The sequence below is a fragment of the Astatotilapia calliptera genome, chromosome 15 (assembly GCF_900246225.1).
Source record: "Astatotilapia calliptera chromosome 15, fAstCal1.2, whole genome shotgun sequence".
NCBI classification, from domain to species: Eukaryota; Metazoa; Chordata; class Actinopteri; order Cichliformes; family Cichlidae; genus Astatotilapia; species Astatotilapia calliptera.
This window is the reverse complement of record NC_039316.1, coordinates 17395607-17408518: the sequence shown is the minus strand read 5'-3', so window position 1 is coordinate 17408518 and position 12912 is coordinate 17395607. Positions and strand designations below refer to the sequence as shown.

The following is a 12912-nucleotide window of genomic DNA, read 5'->3' as shown; positions in this document are numbered from 1 at the left end:
ATAGAGACAAACCCCACATGACCTTGCTGTTACTGTAGGTAACAAAGCGAGCCTTTAAATTTCTGTGTCCTTACATTATTAGGAAGCTGATGGAGAGGTAAGTTTTCAATCCTGTTTGCTGGCCAGCAAGGTTACACAAAAACTACCAAGCTGGGTTTAATTAAATTCATGGACATTCAATTTGAGTGCACCTCTAGTCACTTTCTTAAAAAGTATAAGACAGGGTTCCTCAGAGTGTCTGTCATGGTTCGGCTCATGAGCCATGATAAGTAATGAGAGAGGCACATTAAAAACTGCACAATTTATCAACCAAAAATAAACAATCACAGTTAACTTTATAAGGTGTCTAGTCAGCTTTATCAGTGTGTCAACAGATGGATGAGTGTTTGGATGGTAGGTGTGTGGTGTTGTGAGTGTATAACCTAAAATAATCAGACTAAAGCCAACCAAAAAGATAGCACGGTGCTGGGTGGATGGACAGAGAGCAAAAGCCAGCTTTTAAATGCCCCAAGGAGACTGACCGGGTGCTCCCAGTTGTGCTAATTAACTCAAACTAAAGGAACAAGCAAAACAATACAGATGGACACACACAGCAGGCAGGGCAGAGGGCTGTCACAATACAACTGTATTTTTCGTTTGTTCGTTATTGCTTTTTTGGGATTTTTGGGGAATTTGACTCACAGCATTAAACAGTTTCTTTAAAATCCTAAATTACATTGCATTTTAATGAATGTAACGTTATGCTATGTAATACGATACTAGATACAAAAGAAAATAGTTGATGTTTGATGTTGCAGATCTCTGCATGTGTGCACAGCTGAGTAAAGTTGCAGAGAGGCTTTTGTGCTCAGTGTTTTGCTTTTATACTGATGTCTGACTGTAAACCTCTCTGCTCATTTTATAAAGTAACTTTGCTGCCAGTATGTTTTTAGGCCTGATCCCAACATAACACGTCTAGCTCTGCTGTTACATTAAAGAAGCAGAACACAAAATATATACGGCTCAGCTCTAAACATTTGGAGTAGACTTGTACCACTTACAGTGAATCACTTAATTTCATGCCTCTAAAAAACTTGTTTTATTCGTTTTGAAGACTTCACACAAATTAAGAACTTATTTAACAGCTTTCTATTTCTTATATTCTCTACAAGTAACAGGGGAAGGGCATAAGAGAGACCTGTGAAACACGACGGAAACAATTTACACCTTCCCCCTCTTCCAAATTATATTTCATATCCTCTCCTTGACCTCAGCATAAATTAGTTCCTGTTTTCAGTTCTGCATAAACAACACCTAAATAATTTATTTCTATCCCAAAATATGCTGAGTAAATAAGCAAATAAACCTGCAGGCTTCAAACAACTGAAGCTCTGATGGTAATCAGTAGGACACTTCATCTGTAATAAACTGTGAGTAGCAGAAGTGCAGAACAGAAGTGGAGGGATGGGTTTTTGCACGGATTGTGACCAGAGGGAATACTGAGTTTGAGGAATGGTGAAGGGAAAAATAAAAACAAGTCAAGTCTCAGCTTATGTTGTCCCTTTGTTATTATTCGTATGGTTTTTTATACTCAAAGCTGCCGGGCCATTTAGTGTTACTGTGCCTGCTCTCCCTGGGTCCTGTCTCTGTTTTTCCCCTGTCTGATCTGCTGTGTACCTAAACCTTTGTTGCCCACTAAAGTGTGCCTTTTTTGAACTGTAACCTCCTAGCTGCAGGTTGTGTATTTGAGTCCTGCGGTGTCCTTGTTTACTGGCTGTGAAACAAAAAAAAGGACAAGATGATCCTATGAAACAATAAAAAAACAACAGCAGTGTTACTGGCCCAGTAGGTCCTCTCTTTCCCTGAATCCACTGTAACTTTTTTTCCTGTTGACTTCACTCTGCAATCAGAAGCTGACTACAAAAAACTGGTGAGAAGGGTTAGCCAGGGCCAGTGGGCCAGTTTTGTACAAAACAAAACAAAAAACCAATTTTAAGTGGCAGCAACAGTCAAATCAGCATGTAGAAAGGTATGACTAATTCCATGCAATTCAAAGGAAAGCTCACCTCTTGCAAGTCTCGAGGAGGGAGCCTCCTCTCAGATGGTCCTCCAACGACACTAACACGAACCAGCACATGGTTCCTCTCCACTGACAGACTGTCTATGATGATAGTCCTGAGAAGAACAGAGAAGACTGGAGGTTATTTTACTGACATTTATTAAATCAAGTTAAGTTTCCGGACGTTTAGCAAACCCTCTTTAAAGGAAGGTTAAAGAAGAGCTCAGCAATGAGCATGGAAATCAGCCTTGATGTCATGCATCTTCAGTAGTTTGTATATCATAGGTATTTCTAGTTATGACTTAAAGAGAAAACATATATAAATATAAAAGGAACTTTTGGCCAATTATGCCCACATGGCATGTGCAATTACTGCCAATAACATTCCAAGGCAAGATTGCCCTTCAAATGAAAATGGAACCACACTGGAAGTCACTCTATGTGTTTTTAAGTCCTGTGAAGTACTTTACACAGAGTTTGAAGCCTCTCAATAACTTAAACTGTACACTGCTGTGAGGCAAGTTAGAAAAGATAGCAGGGTTTTCAAGTTACAAATTCCGATTAGATCAGAGAATATTCCAATTATAAAGACACTTCAGGATCGAAGGGTGTCAGCCATGCTGGATAGTTCTAACAGCTGCAGCAATTTGGACTTGAAATGAGTAATAAAAAGGACTGTTCTCTTATATGGTGCTCTTTTTGGGTGCCTGCTTGGCACAAAAGGGAATTTGCATACATTTTTAAGCACGAGAAAAAAAAATATATACACCCTCGTGGCTAAAAGAAGTGTAGTAAAAGAAAATGATTGATAAATCCTGGTGTTATTCATACTGAAAAGGTCAGAAGCAAAATATGAATAAAGAGACGGGCAAAAGAGCTACAACAGAAAAAGTCAGTCATGAAATGCCAAAAATGTGTTACGTTTAGATGACACTGAATGGAGAAGAAGGAAAGGGATGAGAATGAGATAGAAAAGAAATAGTACGCTCATAATAACAATGAGAAAAAGAGAGGAAAAGAGATCAGGAGATGGAAGGATGAATTAACGACTCATCACTCTCAAAAATTGAGCTAGCACTCAGACATGCCATGCGAGCTGGCATTTCAGGGCCATTCCCATTCAAACCAACAGCAATGACTCTGCCAGAAATGAACAACAGAAAAGGGCTCTTGAATATAAACTCTCGGAAAGGGCCTTTTCCCTTTCTTTCTGCTTTATTTTATTTTATTTGTCACAAGGCAAACAAACAATTTCTCATCCTGAGCACTGATTAATTTCAAAAGTGTTCTGTCATATCGAAGTGATTCACAGAGAAACAAAAAACCTTCAAATATGAGAGTGACTGTGACAGCCGAGTGGGCATAGAGAGATTATGAAACAACTTCCGCTATTAGCGCTTTTTGTTGTTGGAGTTCTTCAGATTTCAAGTAAACATGCTTTTCCTGAAATTATTGTACATCGTATGTTTGAATTTTACAGTAAGCTCATAGACTGTAGATAAATGATGGCTACTATAACCACTGTGACACCACTCAGTGATTTGTAAAGTCCTGTTTTGGAGCCCTGACTGACTGTTTTATCATCTATTTCACTCAATTCTGGGCTCATAAAACATGGCTTTCAAGTAGCGACTGAGAATGTAAGCTCATTGGGAAAATGTCTGCTAAGGTCATATTAAAGCAACAATGCAATTTTCTTGTAGATTTATTTGGTTTTGAATGGCACAGCAGTCACCCTCTGCTTGCCATAAGAAAGAATTTAGGTTAGGGCAATTTTTTAATTCCAGAGGTGACGTCTCCCAAGTCCTGGGGTGCCAGTAAGCATTGCTTTGTCCACTGGGATGTCATTTATGAACACAGTTTCCTTTTTCACCTGTACCCTGCCCATTAGTGATTAGGTGCATGCTCTAATCCTAAATCACAACTTCTTTCTTAACCTAAACAAACAGTCTAAACCTTACCAAGTTGTGTTTAACGCATGAATGTAACCAGTGAATGCATACAAAAGTAAACACAAAGAGTCAAATGAGATGTAAAGCCACCTTTCCAGCATCACAACGTAGACATTTTAGATCTCTAAAGCAGGACCATTATTTCTCAGGACCTAGTAAATGTGTGTCACCAACACTGAAAGATGTCCCTCCCTTTTGTGTGCCTTCTTCCTGATTTGTATATATTCTTCTTGTTTGTATATACTCATCTTGTCTGTTATTATTCTTGCCATCCTACTATGTATATTTCTTTTCCATGCACAGTTGGGGTAGAGCGCCCAGAATTTCATTGTACATATACAATGACAATAAAAGGCTATTCTATTCTATTGTATTCTATTCTATGTAACAAGGAGATGTGGGTGGTAACTGAAAAAAAATCACATTATATTACACCTCTGAATGAGAAAGTTTTCGTACTTTAAAAGGCGAGCTAGCCTCATTAACTCACTAGAAGCTAACTCAAATGCTGGTTTTAGTTTTTTAAATACTGAATTGTTTATACTTTTGACTCAGATTTCAAGCGCAGAAAAAAATAAACAACAACATAGTATATGAACTGCAATAAGTAATAATATTAGTAATTAACTATTAATATATTCTATCATTACTAACTTAAATACAAACTAGTACTTCAGTTTAACAAAAGCTAAACAAACACCTGTTAAAAAGACTGAAGAGAATTATCAACAATTATGAACAATAAAAAAATGAAACAGTTAGGTCCATAAATATTGAGACAATGACACAATCCTTATAATGTTCTACACCACCACGGTGTCTTGTAAGTCAAACAATCAAGATGTGATTTAAGTACAGACTTAGTTTGGAGTTGACAGTTTAGAAATTTTAGGCATTTTTTAACACTGTCCCAAATTTTGCCCACAAATTCAGCACCACCTTAAGTGGTTGCTGGTTTGTGGGTCTTTCTGCTTTGAGTTTTGTATTTAATAACTGAAAAGCATGCTTGGATTGACAAGGGGTGACTAAACTGACCATTGAAGGGCATCCAATTTTTATGCCTTCTTTTTTGGTGTTTTTTTTTTTACAGTGTGCTCTGGATCATTATCTATTTGTATTGTGAAATTCCTTAATTTTAACAATATGTATATTTTTCCAATTCTAAAGTTCTTACTCGCTCTGTCTCTGTTAGATTCATTTTGGATTTCTAGCCCAATGATGAATCAGTGATGTGAATCAACACATCACGGGACCTCATACTGACTTGAGTGATTGATTCAAGTCAACAGCTACCTGACTAAAGAGCCTTTATTTTGCTTAATTTTTCTTGGAATAACAATGGACAGACCTCTCATGGTTGAAGCTGCTTCTCAGTTAAATGTGGAGTAAACTGAGCCTCCGAAAATGATTGGCTTTCTTGATTGTTGATGTTGATGTACAAAAGCAAAATTACAAAAATTGTGTTATCATTCAAATATTAATGGACTAAACTCTTAAATAACTTGCCATAAATTTTTAAGCATGTGTTTATGAGTTCATACCCCTCACTGGAGTCTGGGTCAGTGACGTTCCGCATTTGACTCTGCAGCAACATGGAGCAGATGTTATATTGGCTCTCCAACAGCAGAAAGGAGTCCAGATTACAGCAGAGCACGTTAAGTAGTCTGCAGCAACACACACAAACAAAAACAGAGACATCAAAATACAGAGAGGCCTGGCAGTCTGAGATATTGTAGCAGAACAGCAGCACAGAGAAAAACGAGCTGTAATTTCTACCACACTATACAGCAGGGTAAAATCGTGCAGGCAAAGACCCCATTTATTCTTTTTGTTGTCTAATTCCCCCGGCCTTTTATGTCTGCAAGTACTAGGTTGCCCAACATAATTTTTCCCCCATCAGCTTGCTGTAGCCAATTGTAAGCTTTGTTAAGTAGCAACCCTTAGGAAAGGTTTCATGGTTGATTTTCAGTTGCTGGTAATGAAGCCAGACTCATACAGGCTGCTCAAAGGAGCTTTTTGAGAAAGTAAAGAAGCAGAAGCCAATGAAAACTCTGTGTTTGAGGCCAAGGTTCATGACCAGTAGAGAAAATAAGAAAAAAACAATACCAATACCAAATTTCACTCCCTCACCACTTTATCCCTTCAGTACCAAAGCTGATTTTGCATTATACTGGATTTAAGAGCATATTAGAGTTTTCCCATATGTACATCAAGGATACGCACCAATAATCATAACAATCTAGTTAATGTTTACTGTAATTCTGCCAAAATTGGTCCCTCATATTAAATTTCCCGCTAATTGTTTTTTTCAAAATGAGATTTTCCATGCTTTATACCTGAGTAGTGAACTGAAATGCTTAAGCATACTGGCACAACTGAGAGGACTACACTACAAAGAGACTTCACAAGATAGCAAGGTATAACAGGCAGAAAGCCAGAGGATGCCAAAAACCGTAACACGGTATAATGAGGTGAAGTGCCAGAGAGGATGCCGTTTTCACTGCCAATAGTGGGTGCCCTTTAAGATCTTAATCATATATAAAATAACAAGGTCTCCGACCTTCATTTTGATGTTTTCTGCAGCAATTTAGGATATGCAAGAAAAGAAAAGCGATGTCAGTGTGTTTTTATGAAACTGTTTTAATTAGCTAATAATCCCAGTCTGCACTGCAGAATTTCTTCTTCAGTGCTAGAGCTTTTAGTGAACCAGGTTTATAAAATAAGCCATTAAAAAACACTAAATTACAGAAATGTCAAAATTATTTTCAAACATTTAAAAAGGACTTTTAAAATTGTCTGGCTCTCACTTTTCACAAAATGTCATTTCAATTTTGAAAATGCATTTGTGTGTTTATGTGCTCAGAGACGACAGGTATCTGTGGACATTACTCGACATATTGAGTCTTGAGTCTCTTGAGTGTTGTAGAACTTGTGAGAAACGCCACCTTTTTAGCAGCTGGACAGTTTCTTGGACTCCTGTGTGACTGACAGCTCTACTCACTCTTTCAGACAACAGCACAGCAAGAGGCTGAGAGTCTACTGGGCCTTGTGACCTCGTCTCAGTTTGAAACAAGTAAATGGAGGACAAAACCTACTTTCAGTTTGTCTACTTGATATTCCACTTCGAAGTGTGTTGAAGACCAGGTGTCGCATTAGTCTTTTTAACTGCATGCTTCTGGATGAATAACATCAGTTTACTATCACAGAAAGCAATCCAAGGCACTATTTATATAGTAGTTTTTTTCAGCGGTTGCTAAATATTTTCTAATAAATCATTTATAAACTGTCTTCGACAGCAGCTAAATTTAATGCTACAAAATGTATTTTTTACTTATTTAATCTTTATTTAATCAGGAAAACATGACTCTTGACATTTCGGTCTCTTTTGTCCCGGCCAAGCTAGGCAGCAGGCCAATCAGCAGTGGTTACACAACAGTTATACAAAGAATATCCACACAGTGAAAAACATGTGAAATAGAGAAACATCAGAGACTATCAACTTAAAAGTGCCTCCAGGTCATTCAAATTTATCTTAAATTCATTAAGGGAGACCGTCTCATGAAGATTTTGTGTTTCCGCAAAATAAATATATCTAGTTACTTCATCCCTACCATCTGCAGTGTAGATACTTCACAGGAACCATAACCTTAAAGTAGAGCCTGTACACATATAATTAGCCAATGACAAGGCAGCAAATCATTGCATTTAGGCATGTAGATAGAAGAAGTTTAAACTGTTTACATTTGCATTATGGATGAGCAGAAACTGCATGATGCTATCATGTCAATATGGACCAAACCCTTAGGAATGTTTCCATCACCTTGCTGAATCTATGCCATGAACAATTAAGGCAGTTCTAAAGGAAAGTGAGTAAAGCGAGTGAACTTAAGGATGCACAAAAGAAAAAGTTAATTACATCAATTCTAAACTTTAAAACTAAGGAAACACAAGGCATAACAAAGCCCTTGCCAGCCATTTATAATGACAGTGCATTTATGTTGTGTTAGTTAATCGTAACATGTGGTCAGCTTCTTACTTATTCCCTAGGGGTTGCCACAGCAGGTAGCTCTGCATGTTTGATTTGGATGATTTTTCCTGACACAACCCCAAAGGGACTGCTGCCTCCTCCCAGGATCAAACCGGGAATCTTTCACTTGTCAGGTGAACCTGCAAACCACTATATGGAGGTCGCTATGACATTACTGAACAGTTTAAATGGCACGTGCCACAATTAAAGCAGCATAGTTAACTTCACAGGAACCCAAACCATGTAATTAGGACAGAAATGTATAAATGGCTATTTAGTGGCACAAAGTGAAGCAGTGGGACAGCACTAGTAATTTGGTGTTAATTGCAATTTGCAATTAAAAGAAAAAAGATCAGGAGAGTAAGCTAATGGCCACACTCAAAATGTGATTATTCCACATTATTTCAGACTTGTTATGCCCCTTTTTGAAGCGAGACATCTGTTCACTTCAAACGCTGCAATTCATCTCACCTCACGCCTCAGTCTTATTGTCATTGATGGTGACCACGTCTGCGGCACACTTCATTTAATGTTGAAAGACATGCGAGCGGTAAAAACACCCACTTGTGACAGATGATTGCTTACTTGATGATGTGCCCACACACCTACATGCATCACAAGACTTATGTATAAACCAATTACAGCAAGCCAGGAGTAATCTGCCTGACAGCATGACTGATGAGCGTCCTACGGATCGATTAGTCATGCATTAGGTAAGATGCAAATGGTCAACTTTATGGGTGTGCTATTTGGGAGACTTCTGTCATTTGAAGTCAGAGGGAGAAATCAAACAATCTAAGACATCAATATTTATATGCTGCTGCCAAATGAAATGTTAAACGAATTCATACATTTTCAATCAAAAGAATCAGCAAACAAAGAAAATCTCCTGAGATGTGGCCAGCAAGACTTAGAGACTGGTGTAGACCAACAACTAGCTCGTCCCAGAAACAAAGTTTTCCACTTCTGCGCGCATACAGTGAAAAGTTAGGAGAAAATTAGTATCTAACCCATTCTCCACAAGTCAAAACACATGTTAATGAGCTGCATATATTAGAGCCGCACTCTGAAAGCCCCACAGACTGAACACCTGCAAATATCAGTTAGCAGCTTCATTTGGCCCTTAGCACCGCAAATGAGTCACAGTAACAACATGACATAAGCTGCTAATCCATCATTAAAACAAAACAAAGCAATCTCTACTGCATTTTCCACCTTAGGACTCTTTTTATGCCAACTGTACAAAAACAATTAAATGTCTTATTCCTTTATGTTCTTAAACTCTGGTAAGAACACTCTAAAAGGTTTTCCTTTGGATTTATCCATAGACTGTACATGAAATAATATGGCTATAGAACTCCATCCTTGTATCCTTGAGGTCAATGGAGAAGTCACATGAGTTGCTAACGTGGTGGTCTTTTTAAAAAGAACCACAAGTGAAAAATATCACTTCATTAACAAGGCTAAAATCTTAAAGTATAAGGGAGTACATAACCTTAAAAGTGAAATGAAAGGTTTGATAAATTGAGATTAGTTTCTCATCCTGTCCACTCTTATTTTTCATTCATGCTGAAGAGACCATCCAGTATAACTCCTGACTCTGTGAAGGCTAATTAAAGAAAATCTTAAAGGCTAAAAAGCAGCATGTTTAACTAATGCAAACTGAGCTATAGTGATCCACCAATTCACTTTAATCATTTTAATGGGGAAGTACATAGTAATATATGATAGTATGTATAGTAATAGAGCTCATAATGTTGGTTTAGAGAGCATTTTGAGTTTAACATTACCTGAATATTCAAAACACATCAGCAGGTTATGGCAAGAAATGGAAAACGTGACATTTGTATAATCTGTGTCACTTGTGGGCCATGTTGATGATATTATTTCATGAACGATCTGATTGTGTGTTGCTATTAATTGTGAGACAGGTTTCCTTTCATTCCTTTCTGCTAAAGGTGGTGATAACAGGAAGCACTCAACCAGCCTTCCTTAGGAATGAACCAGTTCTTATTGCAGCTTCCAAACAGATAATTTTGGGTCATTTATCTCAGTTAGCGATTCTTTTCATGGGTTCCTGTTTGATAGCAACCCAGATGTCGCAAGCAATGCAAGGTAGCCCACCCTAAGAGACACGTGATGTTGGATGGAATTATAATTTACAAAATCAAGATCAGCTTGGATTTAATAGGAAACTACAAAAACAAACTAGTGATTGACACTGTTTTTAGTCAGTAGGAGTCGCCCTCTGCAGGCCAATAGAAAGAAAGCAAGTTTTAGCACTAACTGGAAGTTGCAAAAACAACTGCGTTTATATAGCAGTCCACAGGAAAATGCCCCATGCTCACTGAGTCTGTGAACTCAGTAAGCAGGTTCCTTATTAGTTTATAGGGTCAACTGATGAGAAAATAATTATTTTAGTCAGTGTGATTGTTTTTAATGTCGCTCTTAATTGATTGTTTTTTGTATATTTTTAACATGTTTGTACGGGATATTGTATTTGTTTAATTGTTATGTACTTATGTGGTACATGTATTTTAGACTTTTGCTGCCATGACGCCAGGTCTCTCTTGGAAATGAGATTTTTAATCTCAATGAGATTTTTTAACTAAATCAATAAACTACTAATAATAAATTTAAAAACTAAAACTGAATAAAATATAATGTTAATTCTAAAAATGATGGTGATTAGGAGAATCTGCACTTCTGATTCCCATGTATCAGTCTTTATTTAGTAGTCTTTCAAGATACAGTAAAGACAGCAACAGCTTTGTGGTGTCCCCAAAGTATATATACAGTCAGTGATGCAAGTTTACAAGACACCAATAACCGTTTCTTTCACTGCTGGCATTTTTTTTTTAAGTTTTAAGATCACATTCACACTAATACTAAAATATAATCACATCAGTTGAAATGTGTGAAGCTCCACAGCAGCATGTTTAGAGCCTTGAATAGGAGAGACTGGAATAAAGGCATCCAAACAATTCAGACAGAGAGAGAAAAAAAACAGAGGGATGAGAGCCAGTTGCCATGACAACAAAGAGGCTTTTAGCAACAAGGGAAAGGGCTGGGGGATTTTAGCTCTCATTAGCTTGTGAAGATCAAGAGGGGTGGAAATTGTGGTTTCTTTCTTTCTTTCTTTCTTTCTTTTGGCTTGCTTGACAGCAGTGCCAGTGATCAGACCTGCACTGAATGTGATAGAAGTCTATTAAGAACCGAAAGTTGTGTTGTACTCCTGGAGGCTGATTTAAAACTGTTAGCGCACAAGAATATAAGCTGTAATAGTTCCAATAAGCTCCTAAGATTTGATTCTGAGAGTTTCTTTAAGGAGGTCAGTATATCTCTATTACTCTATACTTTAATATAGAATAGAAGGGTGTACATTTATTATAAATTATATAACAAAATATTCTATACTAATATTATCTAAAAACTCTGTCGTGTTTGTAATACTCTATCAGCACAGTGGCCATAAAAAGTTTTCATATTTTTGCTCAATTCCAAATATTATAATGTTTTTATAATTATTCAGCGTGTACACCTGAAGCTCACAATAGCAGTGAAACATAACATTTCTCTAACATTTCCACAGTAACATTATCATATCTTTTTAGGAAAAATTATGGGTTCAGTATAAATATTGCTTTGCTTGGACTGAGTCAGGGTATTAAAGCTCAAAAGTATTGAGAGACTTGTTGACAATATAAAAAGTAGAAGAACACCACAGTAAACAGAGAATACCAGGAAACAAATATGCTGCTTCTAAAAATAGAGAACCTCCATAAAATATACCACAATGAGCACATTTCTCAACATCTCATAATAATGTTAAACAAAACTCAAACAACTTTTTATATGTTCCTTTCAAGTGAATGGATATCCAGAAGAGACTGGAAAAAAATAGAAGAACCACCTGAAGGTGTTATCTATTATTCATTATGTGGCATACGTGATATATCAACACCTGAGCACATTAATGAGGCTGGCTCCCCTCACACTCTCATCGACTGTGGCCACATAATCACACAAGGTGGTAATATGTCTGCGTTTGACCTCAGGTGAAGCAGAGTTTCTATTTCTCATCTGAAGGTTTACATAAGGTTTGCATGACAAGAAACTCATGAATAAACCTCATGAATACAAGGCAGAAGGCGAAAGGTGCTGCTGAGGATAATCACTCTCTGCTATTGATAACGAGCTCAGAACAAAATTAAGTGAATGTTCTTTCGGGATATCTATTTAACTTTTTTTTTTTTTTAAATCAGACAGCCAGTTGTTTGCCCGGTTGTCTGTTTTTCTTTAATTGAGAGGAAACAAAATAAAACTGTGCGTCTCAAAATTGAAAAAACAAAACATCTAAATGTCTAGTTTGAGCTTTAGACAGTCGTCCATAACTTTTTATTGCTGTATTTTGTAACTCTATTTATGCAAGAAAAGCTACCTGGAGCAGATAAAACACCATCAGGTGCACCTGATGCATAGAAAAGCTAATACTATCCACAATGAAGAACCCATAAAGTCTGCTGTGTGGTTTGAAAAAAAGAAAAAACTCTATTATTGCAGCTACATTATTAAAAACACAACCAGTGCACATCGTGTATGAATGTTAGACTGAGGGTTAGTCTTGTTTTTTAATAATCCAGCCATGACAACAAAGGCTTTTAAGGATTAAAATTTTAACAAGAAATTTGCCTTGGATATCTGGAGGGAATCTAATAGCTTCCTTGTAAAGAGTCACAGAAAAAAGATAAAGGTGGCAAAACCAGTAATTATATAACTTAATGCTATGACGAACTGCCTGCAGCTAATGGGAAATACACACTTAGGGACATTCACAAGTGCATAAACAATACATAACATGCATAATATGCTAATTAATCGTGTTGTGAATTAAT

The 12912-nt window shown here is 37.0% G+C and overlaps 1 protein-coding gene across 5 annotated transcripts in view; it reads right to left on the bottom strand.

Moving 5' to 3' along the window:
- Positions 1-12912, bottom strand: part of tbc1d32 (TBC1 domain family, member 32) — a 92271-nt gene that overhangs the window by 49314 nt on the left and 30045 nt on the right. For all 5 annotated transcript variants that reach the window (XM_026194048.1, XM_026194051.1, XM_026194052.1 and 2 more), the window contains exons 24-25: positions 5532-5654; positions 2046-2154 (exon numbers count right to left, since the gene is read on the bottom strand). In XM_026194048.1, coding sequence (XP_026049833.1) covers positions 2046-2154; positions 5532-5654 — 232 coding nt within the window. The remainder of the gene's footprint in view (positions 1-2045; positions 2155-5531; positions 5655-12912) is intronic.